The sequence below is a fragment of the Calonectris borealis genome, chromosome 4 (assembly GCF_964195595.1).
Source record: "Calonectris borealis chromosome 4, bCalBor7.hap1.2, whole genome shotgun sequence".
Taxonomy (NCBI): Eukaryota; Metazoa; Chordata; class Aves; order Procellariiformes; family Procellariidae; genus Calonectris; species Calonectris borealis.
The window spans coordinates 45,099,170-45,121,931 of NC_134315.1; the positions used below are offsets into that span (position 1 = coordinate 45,099,170).

General features: G+C 40.9%; 1 protein-coding gene across 3 annotated transcripts in view; it reads right to left on the reverse strand.

Annotated features, from left to right (window-relative positions):
* Window positions 1–19,020, reverse strand: part of KLHL2 (kelch like family member 2) — a 62,265-nt gene extending 43,245 nt beyond the window's left edge. Inside the window, exons 1-4 of one of the 3 annotated variants that reach the window (XM_075149388.1) lie at window positions 18,865–19,015; window positions 15,774–15,899; window positions 11,201–11,307; window positions 6,533–6,654 (exon numbers count right to left, since the gene is read on the reverse strand). In XM_075149388.1, coding sequence (XP_075005489.1) covers window positions 6,533–6,654; window positions 11,201–11,307; window positions 15,774–15,899; window positions 18,865–18,887 — 378 coding nt within the window. In that variant the 5' untranslated portion in view covers window positions 18,888–19,015. Of the gene's footprint in view, window positions 1–6,532; window positions 6,655–11,200; window positions 11,308–15,773; window positions 15,900–18,864 lie in introns of all 3 variants that reach the window. The other 2 variants (XM_075149390.1, XM_075149389.1) reach the window with 2 other exon arrangements.
* Window positions 19,021–22,762: the final 3,742 nt, after the last annotated feature.

Genomic DNA, 22,762 nt, shown 5'->3' on the forward strand with positions numbered 1-22,762 from the left:
GAGTATTTTGACTCTCAGCTCAGATACAAAGACAGTATGGCTCCGAAGATTACTAGAATTTAACCTATAGTCATTTGATCATGTAAGTGCTCAAAGACTGTGGCAAATACTAAGTAAAGCAATGAGTCTTACAAACTGGCTTATAGTAAGTTGTTTTATATTTTCTTCAAGCTAAGAGCACATACAAACAGCTGCTGTTGTTCAGCTGATCTGCAGTAGGAAGTTGTTAAACTGGTAATTCCATCATGATCCTGAACCCTCTTCTTAATTAACTCCTGTAAATTGGTCATAATCATCCCTTAGTGGAAATGGTACTGAAGGAGGGAATCTGAAACCATCGTGAGACACAGGCACAAGGAAAAAAACCAACTTCAATACCAAATCTGATATTCTGATAATACAAGTTTCAGAAGAAACTGGTACCCCTAAACAGAGGTCATTTCATATGTCCCACCCACATAAAACTGCACGTGATGCATCACAAGCAGACCACTGCTAAATACAATACAACAATTTATTCTGAATATTTTGATCTGAGCTTATCCTAGCACTCAGCAGAAGAACAAATAAGGAATGTTACATGCTGCATGGAATTTTATTTTTGCTTTTAAATTAGTATCCAGTAAAGACTAGGCATGGTAAACATAGACCCTATGTTTACATGGTCCTCATATTACTGATGGCCCATATTTTTACTACATTTTATTGGAACTAGTATCTACTCTTTGGTGGTTTGTTGGGGGTTTTCTGTCCTCCTCAACAGAAACAAGTCTGGATTATTCATTCTTCTGCATTCTATTCTGCGGAATGGTCTCTTCAAAAGATATTATACATGTTTCCTTCAAACATTTTTAAAATTACTTGTAAACATCTTTCTTCTCCTCCCCTGCCCTCCCACCCCCAAATCAGATGTAAGTTTACAAGATTTTCAGTAGGCCATTCTTTTCTGTTCTTGCTGAGTTTGAAAAGATAATTGAACATTTCTCCAAAAGGAAAATAATTAATTTCTTTACATTTATGATTGAAACCAGTTTTAACATGTGGCTGTACTCTGAAAACAGACTTGCAAATTGGCACCTCTTCATAACAAATAGTTCCTGGTGTGAAACTGAAGTTTTGCCTACTAAACTTATTGAAAGACACTCTACTACTATAAACCAGATGACGACTTCTGCTGGTTCCATTTTTGGTTTATTAGAAGCGTTACACTAATAAGCATAAATACTTACAACAACAAATCACTAAAATTGTCATTTACCAAAATTAAGAGATAGCCACAAGTTCTTTCTCCCACTGTATGACGACCACTTTCATGTTCTCATTCTCTCTGTCTCTCCACTGGTATAAAGAGAAAAGTGACCGCCAGAATCAATGTCATGTTACTGGAAAAGAGATCCCACCCAATGACATAAAGAAACAGGCCCTGTATTTTACTCACAGGATAGTAATTTCACTCTAGTCTGCATTAACAAGGCCTCAACAGACTACTGGGTCCAATTTTGGCCATCACATGTTAAAAATGTAGATATAGCTGAAATGGAAATAGGCTGGAAGAGCAAGAAGAATGGTAAAAGACTTAGAAAGCACTGCCTCTAAAGAAAAGTCTATGATGTTCAGTCTAAAGAAAAAAATGTAATGATATGAATGAGAACAGGCTTTCAATACATAACACTGTTACAGCAAAACTAGCAACAAGTTGCTTTACAAGACAGCGGAAGAAAGTACCAGAAATTGGTCTAGTACAGACCAAAGAAGATTTAAGTCAGGTACTATCTTTTTAACTAGAAAAGCTATTAAAGCAACTGGAACAAACTACATAAGGATTGTTATAAAGTTTCCACTGTTGGATTAAATACACTCTGCCAAGACGAGACACATTCAGCCACTGTTTCACTTCACAGAGTTGAACAGCAATTATCTTTTATGGTATTCCCTGTGACCTCCCACTGCTGCTCCCTTACAGACCCTCAGTCCTGCCTAACCCGCTGCTTGTGGGTCATGCCACAAACAAAATTCAGAAGCTGACCATCTTGAAAAGCACACGTCTGTTTTCATAAGCTGTGGGACTCCTCTGGGTTTTGGTGTGGGGTATCTGTTCATTTTCAAGCTAGAGGACTTTTCAGCATTCAACAACCCTGCAAAGTTGTTCAACCAGTAGACCCTACAGGTGATGAGGTGCAGCACGAATAGTCAAAGCCTGTGTTACCCAATATTGTACTGCCTGTAGAATGGCTGCCTTAGTAAAAAGTTTGGACAACATGAGGATCTTTTTTTGAGGATTTCTTAGGGAAACCAGCTGCTTTTTCGGACCTTGTTTTGACAGCACCTCAAATCAAATGTGCTGTCAATTCTTATGCCCCGTGACACCATACAAGCAGAAGCATATCTGTTATACTTTAGATCGCAATCTGCGTGAACAGTAAGAGATACAAAGGAAAGATGCATACATATTGTGTGTTCATGTGTTTATAATATGCTTATTACTATGCAAACATTGTTCTTGAATAATTTCAGAAAATGAACACAAAAAATTATACATATTAAAAAGGATCCTGTTCAGCATTTTGGACTTTGTGTTGGTTGTATCTAACAAAACTCTTCAAAGGGAAAAATATGCCAGGATAGAACTTTGTAAAAATACCATTATTTGTGATTTTCTCTTCTGCTATCTCTCATGCACACTTCTTGTTCAAAAGCAAGATAGCATATCTATTGGTAGGTCCAAAGTGAAGCTACATGTAATATTTTCCCCAGGCAGCAGGGAAATGTCCACTCCCAACACAGGTGTATGTTCCCACACTTCAATACACTAACTCACAATATTGTGTGACCACAACAGCTGGCAGGGCCATGTTATAAACCAGATCCTTGAAGTGATCCAAGTTAAGAATAACTCAAAAAAAAAAAAATGCCGGGGGGAGGAAGAGGGCGAGGGAGGGGAAAAGGAATGTTGTGTTGTTAGGTTTTTTTTTATATAAGTTCAGTGATCTGGTTTATAATGCAGTCCAGCAAACAGTCATATCAGCACAACCACAGGAACAGAGAACTGTAGCGCGGAATCGGAAAGGAACACAACCAACTTTATCCCATGTTTCCCCCAATCACATCCCACTCACCCTGTATCAGGCTGACCTCTAAAGCCCATAACAAATCCACAGCCCACTAATAACTGCAGGAATTTCTTCTCTGATATATTTGTGCTCAGCAGAGGCCCTAGGTATAAGGCTGACTAAATATGTGCTGAAATGCACAGGCATAGTGTGGGAGAGTTCCTCACGCATGAGCTTCTTATAGTAACTACCTCTCCCACATTGTGCACTGCGTGTAGTTAATACCTATATGGAAATTGAAAAAATTTCATGTGCAAGAAAGTTGATCTGCCTTCTGAAAACATTAACTTTGATGTTCCCTTCTTAAAATATGAAAAATGTGATATTGCATTAAGTCTGACATTTAACTTCATTTCTGGATTAAAAAAAAAGAAAAAAGAAAGGAAGAACAGAGTTGAGAACGTAGGAAAACGTGACATAATATGTAAATATGACAAACACTGGTATAGCATTATGCGAAGTGAGATTAGAGATGAATAATACAATAACTCCTCCTAAATGAAGGACAAATAGTAGAAGAAAATCAAGAAAGTACATTCACCACGTTCATATATCAGCTTCTTACGGTTGGGGGCCGGGGGGAACCTATTGAACCAAGAACTGAAGAAAAGAACAAATGTTCTTTTGTTTTAACATAGCGGTAACAACCAGTGCTGAGGGCCTCCCGTGTTGATAGTTTATGCACTAAATGCATGTGTTTTTCTCCTCAATCATTGATTACACCTGACTTTTCTACACCTCTCCCCTCCTCACCCAAAAACATACAAGTGAGATTGTGACACTGGGGAGCAGAAACGAACAGCTCTTACTCAGAAGTTGCGAAGGCACGGTAAGGAAGCAATCTCCTGTCCACATCTAGATCAAGAAAGATACTAATGAAAGCAGCTCATAGTTACCTGCCTCTTGAGAAAGACCAGTGAGCTCAGCTATACCATTAAGTATTCATTTATACTTAGTTTTCATAAATATACAATGTAGCTATTTTAATACCGAAGAGTACTTAGCAATTCTGCATTACTTAAACATGAAGCACTCACGCCCTTTTCAAACCAATATTGTATCACTTATTAGAAATTAACTCAATAGCAATCTTACTACGTATAACCTGAAGAGACAGAATAATGCACTTGAAATCCCATGAAGAGTATCAGAATAAGAATCATAACCAGCTACCTACAAGCTGAAGCTCCAGTTTCGCACATTAGCCCAAATATAAAAAAGTTAGAGACACAATATTATACGGCATCTTAGGTTTTCATGGTTCTGTATTCCTACAAGATTAAACCTTAACCATTACCGAAATTTCACAATACCTTCTAGTGATACTTATTCCTTTTATATAGACAAGAAGTTGAGAGCAAGAATTAATCTCAAGAGCATGCAACACATTTATAGAGAGCATACCGTTCCAACTAAGACCTGACAGTCTGCACTAGGTTTCTAAGTTTCCAGACATTCACAGCAACAATTTTCCCACCTTGGCTTTCAAACTTAAGGAAAAGGACTTGCATCAGCGTATTCGTTTTGTCTATAGTGTTTGGTTCTGCCTTAATGCAAATAAACAGTACATATCTAGTACTAATAATGCAAAAAGGACGAAAGTAACAAAGTAAGAATAGCTTTACGTTCACTAACAGTCATATTACAAGTATACTGAGTATCAACATTAAAGTGCAACTATTTTGCAATAAATCCAAGTCCACTTAAAAGCTTGACTATCTTCTCAGTACTCAGGTAACCACAAACTTGTAATATCACTCACCAGGCCACATTATTTATATTACCATCCCCAACATCATCAGATATATCTTCAGACAGTTAATCTGCAGCTGTGAAAATGAAAGCCCTATCAGACTCAGGAGCTTTAAACCTGGAGATTTCTGGCCTGTAATGAGTCCTGTATAAGGAAGAAACAACACTGACTTTTTCTCCCCATGAACATAGAAGAGTCAGTATTGCCAACAATGGGCTAAAATGCATCCTCCTAGGCAGCACCTACAGCCGAAACACAGTAGGCTGCCTGTTAAGTCCAGTCTGGTATTATGCATCAAAAGTACAGATTAAGGTTATTAAGGTGTGTCAGCAAGACAGAATATTCTGCTTTAAGGATGAAAAGCCAGCATCATCCAGCAAGAAGAGGTCTATTAGGCAATCTCTGGCACCTCTGGATTTTGCCCAAGGTCTTCCGCAGTGATACAGAGATTTTTGCAACCACCAGATTGGCAAGGATTTCAGACAGTTTTTTCACTATGTACACCTATCATCAGACCAGAAGTAAACAATCCCTTAAGAAGTAGGTGACAAGAAATTAATCTTGCAGAATTAAAAGACTTATGGTATGACCTAAGATATGGAAGGTTTAGTAATAGGATATTTTGTCTCAAGTTGGTAATATTTCTCATTTCTAGGCCTTCAATCAAGCATAGCTAAAACTAGCAGTGACCCCATTGGATTCAGCCATCATGAAAAAGCTATTAATTTCAGCCTAATGCCCAATAAAAGCAATTAATTTCAGCATACACAATTGCAACAGAAGTTTTCAATGCCAAATACAGCAACATGGTTTTGTCCCCTGTAAAAGCAGCAAAATAACTGCTAGTCATCTGGCATTGGGCAAGAGCAGAATCTGGCATAGGACCAAGAAGAAAAACAAGAGAATTAAATATATTACCTGTTATGCAACTAGTTTTAAACGTACCAAAAATCAAAAGATAGTGGAAGGAAAATCTACCCTGTCCATCTTCAGGATTTGTGGTTAGAAAACATTAAGGGCAGGAAGCTATGTTTTCTAAGCTTGTGTTTGTTTTATTCTAATTGAAGTTTCAGCTTAAGGTACAGCCGATTAGAAAAACTGATTAGCTCTGTTTGTGCGGGATGGGAAACACCTTCATGCTAGATATTGGTTGATTCAAAAAAAAAACAAAACAGCAGTACCTAAAAATTTCTGCACAATTGGCCACTGGTAAGGTACAGAGCCTGAGCAGGGGAAAGTAATTTATTCTGCAGGCTAGCAGGAAAAAAGATACATTACAACAAACAGAACAGCTTAATTGGAGGACATGGTTTCACATTTAGGAGCAAATCTACTTTGTTTATGTAAATTGCACTAAAGTATCAGAGAGGGGGTGGTACAGAGGTGGCTGACAGCATTAATTTGAGGCAGAATAGACCATCTATTTTATTTTATTACATAAGGTTTGGTTGCAAAGCCCATTAAAGTCAACTGACTCTTCATTTACTTCAATAGTCTTTGAATTTGACCCAGAATTTAAACAGCACGACTACTTGCTTTATAAGCACAAGGTCTGAAAAAATTTCAGTTTGCAGATGAGATTTCCCACGTCGGAGTTGAACCACACTGACAAAATAAATTACTCTGCACATTACATCTCTTTTGTTGCAGAAAATATTCTCACTCTTACCTGCACGTTTTCTTCTGTAACTTGAATTTCAGCAGTGTAAATATAATCAATAAGCATCCTTAGAGTCCAGCCATCGACTTCCTTTATTCGAACTCTCTTTGCTCGGCTTTCACTCATCTCACCTACAAATACAGTTTATTACTCAAGTAAATTAGATAGAAATACAGCACATATGTAAAAGTTTAATAGTAATTGCTCCTGCCAGCAGCAGAACTTTTTGTGTATGATCCACTGTGATAGTAAAACAACTTTAACAATAATAATTCCATTACTTTCCTTCCTCCCTCCAATGAGAAAGGAAAACTTTGTTCTTACCATCATGCGAATGCTACCTGGGTTAATGCTTTTACTGCAGGTGACCTATTTTATCCAGTGTACAATATCACAAAAATATTGTTATTAGACCTAAATAAGACTCTTCAAATGCATACAAAAACATTTACAAGCAAGCTATTAAAATATGCTAGCTTCATTAACAACTTAATCAAAGGAGCATACCAAATGCAGTCTGGAGTCATTTTATTTAAAAAAGAAAAATTATACCCCCCCAGAAGAATTAACATACATATTTCTTTGCTTGCCTACTTATTACTCCCTCAGCAATTTCACCTCTGTTACAGATCTGATTTAACAGTTAAAAGTCAAGCTAAGATAAAATGGTAAGCAAGGGAAAACTTGTTGGATCTCATTTTGTGGAGGCTGACATATTTGCCATATGCCACAACTGATCTTCACAGAAAGGCCTGCAAAATAGCTTCCGCCTTCTAAAATATGATGTTTCTCAAAATGCAACATTTTGTTTATATCTGAAATAATTGCCCAAAGATGCACTTTGAAGTAATGATTATAACCTTCTCCATGACTACCAATCATATATCTGGTCATCTCAGACCTTTAACCCTTTTTGCATTGACTTGCACTGGGAAGTGAAACACGAACTACACCAGCTTCGTTGGTAGATATATCAGTTTTGACTTTGGAAGAGTATATTCCAGTCTCTGGATACATCCATTTCTTATTCTTCTATATTGCATGTATTCTTATTTCCTTCCCCTAGGCATCTAGAGATAAGGGTATTGATGAGGTAACAAATTTAATGTATACAACAACAGAAGCAGACAGGATGGGGAAGTGAATCAGAAGATGCTTATCATTGCTGGTATTTCCTTATGAAGTACACACACATTTTCATTGTTCGTTACCCTGTGGTCTCCAGGATTGGTGCCAAACAATGCATTTTACCCAGTGCATTTGGCAAAGGGATCATCACTGAGAAATTTATTGTTATTCCTGCCTGAAGGGTAAATCAACACTTAAAGTGGCAGGAAGCACAGAAGACCATCTACAGCGACGTACTACTACTCAATGGTAGCACAGGTTGCTAGCGTTCCAGAAAGCAATGATGATGAACTACATCAAAACCAGCAAAATCCAGCCCCTGCAGAACTTTCTTTTTTCACCTGCTCTTCTGAAACATATCCCTACACCTTTGAAGGATGAGTGCAGCGTGTTCTCTGTAGGGCCCTGTATTCCAAGTTTCTGCTTCTAGTTTGACACAGATTAAACCTATTGATCTTCAGAGCATGCGTGCCGCAAGTTATTTATTATGCAAGCTGCTGTGGAGGTGGTCCTTTGGGAAGATTGTGTGTGTGGGAGAGTAGAGTTTGATATTCTGCAAGCACATTAGGTTTGTTTTCAGATTTTGTGTCAAGGCTTCTAGAGCCATGGATAGGCATCTTCTCTGTTTAACAACAGAGCCCAGAATATAAAAAAAAACAACCCAAACCCAAAGATTTGCTTCTACCTTTCATGCTAAATGGACATGCAGTCTTAGTACAATTCTAGATCAGTCCTCCTGTGATCCAGACTTGTTTGGCAGATCATATGCAGGAAACCATACATTCACTTGCTAGGCAGTCTCAGTCTAGAATTCAACCTGCTGAAGAACTCAGTTCAGGTCTGGGAAGTTGCACCACCGTATCTCCACAGAGTTGTTAGTGACAGGAAAGTATATCATGAACAGAAAGGAAAGCATATCGTGAGCAGAAAGGAAAGCACTGAGCTGATCCAACCTCCCAAGCAGGAGCAGCAGAGCGCTAGTTGAGTTGAAGTTACTAAAAGGCTATCTAAAAAGCTTATATGTTTCTTCGCAAAATAATTTAAGGAAGGCTTTTCTTTCTTCTTCCCCCCCTCCCCCTCAGAATTTTACAAATGGAGGATGGAAGCGAAGAGAGCAGGTAATTCCCTAAGGATAACTGCCTCGGCAGAAGAGAAAATTAAATCTTGTCCCAAGTCAGGCCCTACAGCCACTGAAGTGTCCTTTCACTCATGTTTTATAATCCTTTCCTCTAATCATTTAAGCATATTTAATTCAGATGACAATACATATTTCTGAAGAATTTCACTGTATACAGAAGGAAGAATTATTCCTGGTAACATAGTCCCAGATGTTTAATCTTTCTTTTCCCCTGTACTTATAATTGTTACAAACTTTAAAAGGCAGTAACTTTTTCTTTCTCAGTATTTAACAATGCTACTTCTACCATTGCAACAAGTGGAAACACAAAAAAAACCCAGGCAGAGCGTTTAATCTCAGTTAATGCCATACCCCGTCCCGCATAGCAGTCAGTACCGAATGGCTCAGAGAAAGATGGAAGTAACCTGCAAACGTGTGTCCAAATATAAGCTTCTAATTTCTAGCCAAAAAGTAACCCTGAAGCATAAAAGTGCAATTTTTTTACTGTCTTTTCAGTCACTGTTTTATTCTGGATGGAGGAAGATACTTTTCCATTTGGTTGTAGCTGGTTAAGGGATCAAACTTGCAGATTACTGGATGAGAATACAAATCCATCTGAGAAGTGTGAATTGCAGGGTTCATGGAGATAACAATTATGATGAACTTCAGGATTTTTTCTGTGGGGAATGATTGAAATGCACCAACACCACAGCTGGGCCCCACTGAAAGCAGCCTAGATAGCAGCATAAAATCTGTTGATAAATCTTGAAGCCACGGCTGAATTCTATTTAAACCCACCAATTTGGTTCACCAACTACACAAACATTGCCACAGATGTGTGTGTTAAATGCTTCCCTCCCATTACTCAGGTGAGCATTCCAATCTCTCACACCACTGGGGGTCAAAGAACAACCTACATTTAAAAACATAAAATAAGCAAAAAAATTTTAAAAGGGACTTAAGTGAGGAAAGGACTAAGATGTCAGCGATTCCACCTGGAGAGCAGCCACAGACACTGCTGCGCTGGCACTCCTAACGAGTCATAAACTTCTCCACAGAAATGGGGCAAGCAGAAATGTCTTGTCTGCCACAGAAAGCATAATATAAAACTTATACTCTGCGTAAAGAATCTTTTCAATGTGACAGCCAACAACAGTTCATCTTTAATACAGAACTACTCTAAAAGGCTTGTGTTTCTCTGTTACTAAGGTGATGAAAAGGAACTGTAGAAGCAGCTGTTTCCATTCCAACTTTAAAGAAAGCAGTAAAAATTAAGAAAGAATGTATCAGTCACCTGGAATGTTTGTCTCAACCGCAAATGCAAACTTGAAGAACTACTAGAGGAATAGATATTTAATTTTACACACAACTTTAAAGCATTGTTGCTGCTAGTAGTGACTCCACTTCTAGCTTTGGCTGTGTCAAAATATTTGCATATAAAAATCAAGAATAATCAGCTGTTTCCCCAGGCCACAACAGTATTTCAAATTTCATCAATCTTCCAGTTGCATACAATTAAATTTATTAAAACTCCCAATTTGCTTATATACTGGCAGGCCAAGAGTCACATTTCTGCCTCCACCTGAGCTGGTGGTCAGAAGCAATATGTTACAGAGAAAACTTTTAATTTCAGACAGTCAACATTAACTACCAAACTGGCACGAGATTTGAGAAGGAATAGACAAAACTTCAGAAGTTAATTTTAACATGCATTTAGTAGCATTCGTAGTTTGACATTGAATTCCACATGATTTGAATGTGATTTATAACCATTACGGAATTAAACCCACAGCACAGGAATTCAGCTGGAGGCTCCTGTGAACCTCAGCCTATCTTAGCCTCGCAAGCCCTCAGCATTCCTCTTGTAGCAGCAAAGCAGTAACTTGGCCAGCATGGAGCAAGCAGAGGCAGAATCAAGCCTGCACAGAAAAGTTGTGGCAATGAGGCAGAGTACCTCTGTCACAGAGAATTACCCTAAAAATACCGAAGCATGCACTCCAGCTATAGGCTGCCAAAGCCACGGAAAGCTTTCATTATCTACTAACAGCCTAAGTACTTGGGGTCTGAAGAACGTAGCAGCAGTAGTTGTTAAAGGACATAATTTACTCCAAAATTCACATGAAAGTTATCTTAACCTTCTTTTGGACAAGTGAGATTACTAGAGCCTTAAAGAGTATAACAACTCTACTATTTCTGGCTTACTTAACATATAAATTTGTTTAAGTGACTTTTTAAAGCATTCATCATGCTAACAAAGATTAAGTTGCCAGTATGTCCTCAGACTGCAAAAAAAAAATTCATTAGGAAACCCAAATGTTCCTATTGGCTCATCTAAAAATTAAATGAGATCCTAAAAAGCAAAGTTCATTTAATTTTGTGCCTTATACTGTTGGATTGGATTAGAACATAGTAAGTATTGAAACATTTGGTACCTGTAAACATGGCATGGAAGTAGGGGCTGCAGGCGGCTAGCACAACTCTATGCGCTGCAATTTCCATGTCTTCCGCTACTATCGTCACATCACACAGCAAGTTTTGACTATTTAGAAATATCAGAGAAGGCAATTTCACATAAGTGAACTACAACAGAAAAGCATATATCATCACACACAATTTCTTCTCCCATGCCCTCAAAAGAGGCAGGCAGACAATGTTGATGAAGCATTGTTTTTAAATGCGTTACACAACCACATGGCTATTACTCAGTCAGATTACAGATGGTGCTTGGGTACACAGAACTTTCTAAAAATCAAACAACTGAATTGTGATTTCTTGCACAGAAGTTTTCTGCATTGAGTAAACAAAATTTCTATCAGCCCAATTTATAAACCTTCTCACTGGAAGTCTGAGCCTCTTTGAATAACTATGATAGAAAAAAAGAATTTGATATACACAAACACTAAAAAATTGAGGTAAGAAATAAGACTTTACAGATAACAAAGAATCCAAACTTCAATTGTGATGCCTGTGTTACATTACACTGGAAGCTCATGCCTACTTAATTGTTCAAAATCACTATTTGGTCATCTCTGTATTTACTGCTTTCCAAGCATTTTTCATACACAGCCCGTGCACACAATAGCAATTATTTTTTCCGCTCTGACCAGTTTAGAATTTATTATGGTTAACTTCGTATCTTGCCTGACTTTTTATCTTCATTACATCCATTTGCATTCTTGTCCTTTGCAACTGTAATACATATTTCCTCCCTCTTCTGTTGCAATAAAGTAACATCTCATTTATAATAATTCCTAATACAGTTGACTCCAATGCAGTTTTAAAGCTATTGGATATACTTCTTCCAGTTAAACCCACCACACCGTGTACTCTTTATAATCCAATTTTCTAGATGGAAAGAGGAGGGGGGAGGAAAAAAGAAAAAAAAAAAACACAAAACAAACAAACAAACAAAAAACCCCACCACAACACCAAAAGGCTGCAAGTTCCCAGCATCTAAATAGCCATAGTCACACTTGCCTTTTATTTCCTTCTCACACTAGCGCGGTCCCTGTAGAAATAGCATACAATCCACAAAACTCAGAGCCAGGGCAACAAAGGGAAGAGGGGGAAGTACAATTTAACAGAACATGTTCCTTAGGGATGGAGCTAGAGCTGTACATCAATCCAGTGATCTCTATTCTCAGTACTTTTGAAAAGATAAATTTTTATCTTTCTGAATATATATTGCAGTTAGAGTGCAGGCTTTCTGATAGTTTGCAACTACCACGCAGAGTTGTAGCAGAGATCGGGCTGAGCAGTTGCATTTTGCTCCAACAGAGCTAGAGCTCTCAGCCAAAAGGCTCAGACATTCACCTCATCCAAAGAAAACTCTGTGATCTCTCAGCCTCTGCCATGATCCAATTTCTTTGAGCACAGCCTCAAGTAAGGTGGCCTTGTGGAAGTCACACGCTAAAAATTGTGGTGGCCACAACTAACCTTTGGGGCCATACTGCAATCCTGGCATTAGAATGTTTTCCCCCTTTCAGGTCTTAATACCTACAGCAACTATCTAAATCTCACAAGTTTAGCGTGCAATATGGCTGTTATCAAAAAAGATGTATAATATAAGGTAATGACCATACCCGGATGAAACACACAATTCAGAGGAGCTTGAAAACAACTATTACATTTATTATACAAAAATTGAAACAGAAAGCTGCACATAAGAGGTCATCAGATACCCATTTTTTTCAGACACCTGCACTTATCCTGACAACAGGAACAAAAGGTTTTATACTTAGCTGCACAGAAATACCAAAGATAACAATGAAGCCAGAAGCAACAGAATTACATCAATGCAAAACTCTGGCTAATTAATTACATTGCACATATATAGGCATAGTAACTTAGAGGTAGTCCGGATACATCTTTAGTCAGGAACTGCAGTAGGTGAATGAATATGCTCTGTGTTACTACAAAGCTGACAAGCTAAATAAACTACTAAATAAAGAAACAAGCTTATAAACTTAATCATGTACTCTGCTGCAAGCATCTTGTGGCTTCCACAGCAACTCAGCTCCTTCATTTCACGAGGGCACACCAATTTATTTAAGAAAAGCTTGCGTTCTGAAGCGGTATTGTATAGAGCAACTGAATTAACAGAGCCGTGGGGGGTACACCACCTTGGTAAAGGAAATGAGAAAACGAGAAATGGGGGGAGCAAAAAGTATAGATTTAAGAACAAAAACTCTTTACCAGCTTGCAGGTTATTCTTCACTGGTTTATATAGAGAAAGGTCATTATCCATATCTTCAAAAGATTTTGGTAAAGACTTGTTTGTAAGAATGAGGATTTCAACAAATATAGGTAAGGTCAAATTCCATTGTGATAAAAGCAAATTATAATGAAGAGGAAAGATAGGCATCAGAGGATGATTTCTTCATATGTCAAGAACTAATTAGCTATCCTAATGATCTCTCTGACTCAGTGTTGAGGTGATGGTGAGTAATGAAATGACAAAAACTACCAAGGACAAAATTACTCAAATTTGTCAAAATTTGAAGGCACAGAAAAACCCTCTTACGAGCTAATAGAACCAGGCAACTTGACAGCAGCCAAAAATGTAATATAAACTCACAGACTTAAGTATTCCAAAACCAATGTATTTTAGATGCTTAAGCAGATGATTCCTTCACTAGTTATCCACTTTCTGGAGAGCATACCTCTGGCAAATACCTGCTTGTGCTACACTAATGTTCTGAGACAGAAACCACTTCAAAAATGTAGTCAATAAAATCAAAAATATCATTTACTTGATTAATATTAGGTCTTCATTTAGAGTAATGAAGTCTGAAACATTTCTAAAATACTTCAGTTTATTATTTCAAACAAATAAATGCAAATATTAATGTTTATAATCTTATCTAGCACTTACCGTTTTAAAAGCTGTACTCAGCTTAAACAGTAAACATTGCTGCATCAACTACCTTATTAAATAAGAACTACAGTTAAGGTTTGCATGGTACTGCTTCTATTCCAACTTTAACTATTTATACATGTAAGACAAAATTGCTCGAATTGCTTCTGCAGCAATTCAAATTTAAGTAACCATGGAAACTAAAGTATATTCTGAAAATAATCCACAGCCTTCAACAATGCACTCTGCTGGAAGACCACGTATCTTTTACTCGCAACACAACAAAATGCAGGTAAGGTTTCTGACTTCCGAAACTGTTGGAAGATCCATTCTGGGAAGCTGTTTTTCTTCATCTAAACTCTTGCTCATCCTTAGGAAGTCATGGCTACTGGCCCTAGCCAGGCTCTATTACACTGCTTGAGACACTGGGATCCTTGAAAAAGCCAAGGGCATCAGTAAGGTGAAGCAACAAGTATCAGTCCTTCTAGCGTAAGGTGACTAGGCTGTTAACATACTAGAAAAATAGTCTCTGCTCTTAACCCATTATCTTCAGACTACGGAAGTCTTTGAGCTGGATTTAAGTCATTTATAGTCAGCGTATGATTTTCTCCAATCTTCCAGTACAAACTGTCAAAGCCAGATAAATACATTGATCTGATCACAGTATCTACCATAGTATTAAAGATTTACCCATACGGAACAGCAAAGATCAAAGGCAGAGGCATACTTTAATAGGGTATCAGTTGCTGTCTTTTTTTCAGGTGAAGCCTCTCCAGTTTTTAATCTTTTACGGGAAATAACAAAGGACTACAGGAGTTTCACACCCTCCGGTATTGTCTATGCTAGAGAAGTGTTTTATTTATTTAATTTCTCCATTGTTGCTGTTAGTTATAAAGCTGAATTAATGTCAGTGATAGTTGTGAGTCCTAATTACCAGAGCTCAGTTGTGAGCTCTAATTACCAGCTGTCACAGTTTTCAACACCATCTCACCTACTCATATGTAGAAAATAAATCAATATGCATGCTAAGAACAGCATCAGCACCCGTCTCCCAGTTTTGCTGAAACTGATGGTAGTATCACTCAAGGGCTTACAAAACTTTATTGAGTCTTACAAAACTTCAACATTTGATTTGGGAGCTCATCAATTTCTCCCAGGGGGCAAGCAAAAGATAACTAAGAAAAGAAAGCTTACTGTCAGTTGGTTTACATTTGTTAGACTGTGACCTATGTCTCCAGCCTAGAAAATTTTAACATTTTTCCAGTTCGCAGCCTACGACAAAAATCAACAACAGGCATACGAAGAGCCTGAGGCTCAACTAAAGAGTCACTTTTCATCTATCCAGGATCAACTACATACAAGACAGGATCAGCAGCTGTAACTCCTTAAATACAATCTCTAAGTATTTTTCAAGTCCCATAAACCTAGTTTTGATTAACTTATGAGAAGCAAAACATACTGCACACATTACAGCTATCATCACATGACTAACATTCTGCTATCACTTCATTGTATATTTAATCCTTCTCATCAGCTTCACTTCTGGAATTGTATGTTCTTAATAAATAAACTATCATTAACTAAATAAATGCAAATGAAAGTAAAAATGTATTATGGACTCCAGGCAGATGTATACAGTGAAGTAATACCTTCTTAATTCATTCATAACTTTAAAAGCTTTCTTCATGTGCCATGGATTTACTGTAACAGGACAGTGAATTTCGGTGTTATCGTCTTTCAGATCCAAGGGTTTCTGATGACAAAGTTTGGTACATCTGGAAAGAAAGAGGAAAAAAAAGAAGAGAGTTAACACTTCTGTCTAATCTCCAGTTCTGTCACTCTTATTTTCTCCACCTTCATCTTGGGAAGGAGGAGATTTGCAGTTCAACTTATTCTTTACTCCAAGCAATTCAATTTTGGTCTCCCTATTACCAACAGTGTGGAGGAGTAGGTAGAATTCCCGAGGAAGCGATAAGTTAGCGACCAACATTAGTGAAGTTGACAGAGGCACTCAGGGCTAACTATAATCTCCACCAAGGAAAACATGAAGATGATGCCCTAGAATATTTCCAATAAGCCCTGAAGTGAGGGGAGAAGCAGAGGTTTGGGAACTTTTAGCCTGGTGCCCATACAGATCGATGGCAGAACGCAGCATCCATCACCCCAGTCTCTCAATGCCTTCGTCACCTGCGAGACAAGAGCCGCCCTCTGCCCTTCCACGAGGACCTCCCTTACTGGTTCACGCAGCTCCCAGTTCATCTCTGACAGGAAGATCACATGATGACTACTATAATTGTCCAGGCTTTCCCTAGCAGCAGCATGAGACATAGGTGAGCATGAGAAAAACTGGGTAGTTTTGCAGATCCACTCAATGTTTTGAAAAGCAAAAGTGACCAACCTCTTAATTTTTCTTACGCTCAAAAACCCACCCAAAATAGCAAGAGAAAAACTAAGCAGTGTGAAATGTCATTCGCTCTATCTACAATTATCTCTTTCTGTAAGAAATACCCAAGTTCTACAGACACTAACTTCTGTAGAAAAATGATTATGTACACCCCTCAGTCACTAGAGCTGTCCAAACAGCAAGTGGGTTTTTCATGCAATGCCAAGCCAAGCCAACCAGTTTCGTGTTTACAATCACAACGTTATTCTTACAAGGCAAATTACATTGTTATAGTACTTAGAAAATGCTTAGCATCAGTGATGCTTTCACCCACACTATTGTAACCCTATTCCTGAACCTCCGAGCCAGAAATAAGCAAAGTCACTGAAGTCACTTGCTGGGGCAACTGACCCTGGTACATCAGAGATCTGATTTCAAATGAAAACTCAATCTTACTTGCTTTAGGTAAGAATAATCAAATTGAACGTATGCATTGACTCCGGTGATTTCAGCCTGTCTTCCACCATACCTAAAACTTTTTACTTGGGCATGTCTAAAGAATCTTAAAAGAAAAATTCAACAATAATTTAAGATTTTAACCTAGAACTCTATATTCTGTGCACTATAACAACATGCAAAACAAAGTAGTTGGCTCTAATTTTCAAGATTCCAAAACTAGCTACAAAATTTTGAAGCAAAAATTGCATCAAGCAAAGAAATAGAAAAAGTCTCTGTAAAACACTACCGAACAAAGTAAGGTCCATCTACAGAATTCAAACTACTACCAACTTACTATGCTGTACCATGAAACTGCTTTGAATTAAAAGTTTCATGCTCAATTTTGAAAATGATACAACTCATTACTGAAAGGGGCCAAGTAACAGACAGCAATTTTGCATCAATCAGAAAAAAAAAAAAAATCAAGTTACATGTTATAGAGCGCATACACATGTTGTCGTATGGAGGTAAAAAAAAAGACATCCTATCTAGCAAACTCCTTTAGAGTGAATATAACTCTTCTAAATTATGTGACATATGTAGTGATCAGCATTCAAAAAAATTATACACAGAAATCAGTGACTTCAGGAAACATTCAAAACACGAAAGACTAACTGTGAGGAAGAGACCCAGTTTTTAATTATACCACTGACTTATCAAGTAGAAGGTAAGAACACTTCTTCTATGGAACCTTTTTACATCCCAAAGCAATGCGTCAGATACTGATGCGTACATATCTGCATATGTATATAGACTATATACACATTACATACAGATATGCAAGAAAAAAAGTGGTCAAAGTTGCCTGCAAAGAGCTGCCAAGCAACCTGGATAGATGGAGGAGTTCCTATGGAGCGTAAATTCATTTGCTGAAGTTTCATTAGTTTGTCACAAAGGATAACTTTGTTTTAAGGTAATGAAGCCTACAAAACCGTCAGTCATACGCCTTCTGTTTTGAGAACTGCTAGTCTCCCTGAAGTTACTGGAGTCTCTCTTACCATTTTACCAGTTGGGTCAAAGCTGTCTGCAACTGGTTCCCTTTGGTTTGTTCTCAAGAGCCTCACCCACAGCGTACCTGAAAACACAACCTCCTGGAAGCGCGGGATGAAGCTACGCTGACCTGGAGCATGTAAAATACTGGATGAAGCCAACTGAAGTGCAGCTGGAAATACGTGGCTTGCCTGGCGCGCTGCTACTGAAAAAGATGCTCAACTAAATAACCAGAAAACCGGGAGTGTGATGAGCATGACTGCTGAGTCAAACAGGGAGTAATTTGGGACCACATATGGAGGAAGCAGAAGGAGTGAGGGGGAGGAGGGGAAAAAAAAGCCTGTCCCCGCGGGCTGGAAGGCACAGGGAGGCGGCGGGGCGGGGTGCCGGCAGCCCTGCCCGCCCGCGGGGAGCCCAGCGCCCGCTCCCCCCACGGCCCGGCCGATGACCGCCCCGCCACCCAACGCCCCGCCGGCGCGGGCACCGCAGCCGCGGCCACGACGGGGTATCTCAAACCACCGGGCGGCCGCGCTGGCCCTGCGAGCCCCGGCCCGCCAAGCACCGGCTGCGGCCGGCGCTCAGGGGCTCCGCCGCCGGGTCGCCGGCACGACCCTCCCGCCAGCGCTGCCCCGCGCCGCCGCGGCCGCGTCCCCCCCGCCGGGGCAGAGGCTGCCCGCGGGCACCGCTCCCCGCCCGTGCCGAGGGGCCCGGGGTGGGCCGCGGAGCGCCGCGGCGGCTCAGCTCGCTGCTACGCGGCTGGGCCCGGCCCCGCGCCCCCAGCCCACGGCACAACGCTCCGCTCCGCACCGCCGCACCGGCGGGCTCCGGGAGCCCGTCAGCCTCCCCGCCCGCCCCGCCGCCGCACTCACACGGGCGGCAGCAGCATCTCCATCGCGGCTCCGCTCGGGCTTCCTCCGTGCAATGCGGGCGCGGCGCGCTGCCGCCAGCACCATGCCAGCCGCCGCTGCCCCCGCCGCGGGGTGCCGGCTGCGCCCGCCCGGCGGAGCCCCCGCTACCGCCGGCCCGCCGGGAGCCGCCGGCGCTGCCCACTTCCGGGTTCCCGCCCGCGGGAGGGCGGTGGCCGGGACGGGCCGCGGCGCGCAGGCGCGGCGGCGGGGGGCGCGCGGCCCGGCCCCGCCCCGCCCCTGATGGGGGAGGCTCCTGTGCGGCCCGGGGGGCGGTCGCCCCTCAGGCGGTCGCGGTCCCGGTCCCCGAGGCGGGCGGGCTGCCCCGGGCCGGAGCCTGCCGCCCGGGCACCGCGCTGGGTGCCCTCGGGGCTGCGGGGCAGGCTGCTGCCTTTCGGTGGGGCAGCCCCCTCCCAGGGATGAGCGGCCGCTCGCCCCCGGCCCTTAGGAAGCGGACGACGAGTCGGCGCTGTCCCCCTTTGCTGGAAGAAGCGTCTCCTGCAAGGGGGACGAGCCTGGGTCCAATGCCCTTCTCGGTCCTCGGGCGCCCAAGTGCGCATCTCCCGCCTCCCGAGAGAGCGGTGGCTCTGGCAGGGCCGGAGAGCGGCCCCCCCGAGCTTCCTGCGCGGGGACGCGTCCCACAGAGCGCCCGAGTCGGGCTGCCCTGGCGCCAGGGGGGTGGCTCGGGGCGCTGGCGCGGGGGACAGAGGTGCGCCGGGCCCTGGCGCCGGGCCTCCTTTCTCCTTCCGGACAAAAAATCAAAAGCGGCCACCGGTCTCCTCTGTGAGGGGACCCGCCCGCAGGTGCACGCCGTGCGGGGGCGTCTGCAGCTTCGCCGCGGGCCGGCCCAGGAGCGGGCCTGGGACCGGCTGGCGCAGGTGGCTGCGGCTGGAGCAGGGGCCGGAGCGCAGCCCCAAAGCGCGTTGGGCGGAGAAGGGGGTGCTGCTGCGGTTGGGCGGCGGGGCCCTAGCTCGCCGTGACCTGCTGTGTCTCATCCGGCTCTGTTTGATCCAGCCCAGCGGAACAGCCCCGCTCAAAACAGCTGCCCTGTCTTTCGTCATGCAATCGCAAGCGTCGCTGACATTTAGCATTAAGTGCTTGAGTTGCGTTTTAACGTTTGCTTAAGTAGCCTCTGTGATGCAGAACGGCAAAAAGAAACACGAACAGGACAGGGATCTATTTCAAACACGTGTCTTTGTAAGCGATGCCAATCCAAACAGTAATGAAGAATACGACATTTACCAACTTATGACTTGGGGCATTTGAGAAGAATTTACTGTACTTAAACCTCTGTAAGTTACTTCTAAATCTTAGAAGATTGTGTAGTGGAAGATGTGTTTAGCAAGCTGAACACAATTCAGGTATTTAAGTCTGATAGTGTCTGTACAAATAAAATGCGTCTTCACTGGAGTAAGAGGTTTGATATTGACAAAGTAACTCTAAAAAAAATAAATCTGTCACTAACTGACCAGTGCTATTTTTCTAAGAGCAAGAGGAGTTTGCGGACAGCACATTTTAAGAAGGCGGCAAAACAGAAAATGGCAGGTGCGTTTTGGGTGAAGAATATTATAAATGGATACATAAAGCCTTCACCAATGTTTCTAATAAAATCACAGGTTATTAAAACTAAATGTATTTTAATTTATTACTTCATGTTTGCTAAACTCTAATAATATTCCTCACTTGGAAAATGCCGTTTTAGTTTTCTCAGTTTACTAATCCTCTTTCACTACACTGTGATGTTTGATCTGGGAACACTTGAAAATTTTTTCAATGGGTTTCCACTGGAGGTTTTTCTAAATTAAATAATCGCAATTGTCAGTGCCTGGTTTTACAAAGTCTGTGCTTCGTAATTGCTGAATTTGTCTCTTCTCCAGAAACAACTAGATTTGCCTCTGGGTTGTATTGGAGAAGACAAGCTACTTGTTAAAGATTTGAAAGACGCAACAAAACCTGCTTGCAGGGCAGTCTGCTCCGAAGGGGCCAGCTAGCAATAATGCGCTCTGAAATGGAGGTTTAAAATTCAGCCAGCTCCGTGTGTCATAGCGTCAGCGAGTTCCGAGTTCATGAGCAGGTCTGGCCTGGGTAGATCAGAGAGTTGCTGATGACTGTCACATTGTACTTTCAGGTTTCTGTACCCCAGAGTAAACTCCTGTGCATGTTACTTTGTAGGACAAGGATCATCACTCTTACTGATCCACAAGTGACTTAAGTGAATCCTAATAGTAATAGACTGCGCTGTGTTTAAGGGTCCACGTTAGGCTATGAAGTCATTGTAAACTTGTCCGGAAGCTGTTGGTTTTTGTACACTGCTCGCGTATAGATTCTGCAAGCACGTAGGCAGCTGCCCCTTGTTAACATGGCGGAACTGTTTAATAATGTTCATTCTTAATTGAACATTAAGCATTTCCAACCTGTGACATCTCTCGTTTTCTTGCAGTGTGGTTTTGGCTTTTGAGCCAAATGTTTAACATTAGTTGAAGTAACTTCTGTGATGCAGAACATCAAAAAGAAACACAAATAGGGCAGGGTTCTATCTTTTTTCTAAAATTATGTCTTTATACTTAAGTAATCCTGAAAGGAGTCATAAACAGCTGAAACAAAAATGACTGCATCCAAAATACATTATGTGGTTATGGCAAAACAAATTCTATATCTAGCCATGAGAAAACACATCCTTTAAATACAATGTTCGGATTTTTATGGGATTCTGCTTGATCCAATACCTCTTCTTAGAAAAGACCTTCTAGAGAAAAAAATTATTTATGTGTGGGGGGGGTGTATATATGTAGTTTTGAAAGGAAATAGGCTATGTTTCTTAACTATGATGAAACAGCTGCCATTTTTATTTATGCTGCAGGAATTCAAATCACTGCATTTACTGAGGAAATTCCCTACCATGCCCCTGTAACAACTTTTGGTCCTTTCCCACTTGTTTTAAAGAGTTCCAAAGGAATGCTGCCAACACTAATGACTACACGGTTCTTCAGATATATTGACACTACAAGTACTTTACTGATATAGAAGTCCTGATACTATATGTCAGTGAAGTACATCCACAGAAAAGGAAGCTCTGCTTTCTAGCAAGACAGTTCCACAAGTTACACAGTCCTACAAATGGAATCCTGGTAAAAGTCAATGTAACTGCATGCGTACACGGTATTTTATCAGCATCTGTAAGGCATCACGCACCATGCTGACCTGGTCATGTTAGAAAAAATCTGTATTAGGTTTAGCCACAGAGAACACTGAAATAAGCTCTTACCATTATTTTTAATTGACAAACACAGGTTAGGAAGACCTCGCCAAAAAGGTCAAAAAAAAAGTTTGTAGGAATATTTACTCTTGTTTAAGATATTAGAAGTCATAGCTTCTTAACAATTTGGGCAGAATGCTTATGAGAAGATGCTGCTAAGGTGGGGATTCTTTTCATGAAAAGGGAAGAAGAAAGGAAGGGGCTAGAATTGAAGACTTAAGTACCCCTCTGTATTGCTACTGCTTCAAACAGAAAAACAAGGTCCTTTCTCACTTTGTTAGCAGTTATCCATTATATTTGTATCTTACTGAATTTAGTTGTGGGTAATTTATGTATAAAATTTATGTAAAAATAAGTATGTTTTTACCCAAAATAATTCAGGGCACACATCCTTTTTTTTTTTTTTCCTGTGCATTTCACTCCCAGTACCATTACCATCCAGCAACAGACTTCTATACAACCAAAGCCCCTGCATCTAAATAGATCCACAAGGACCTATGTAGAATTCATGACAGGACTTGAGGTCAACACGGACATCAGCTATTAGTGCATTCTTTTATCTAAGCACTAATATCAGCATTAATCCAGCATTAACTAATCTTAAAA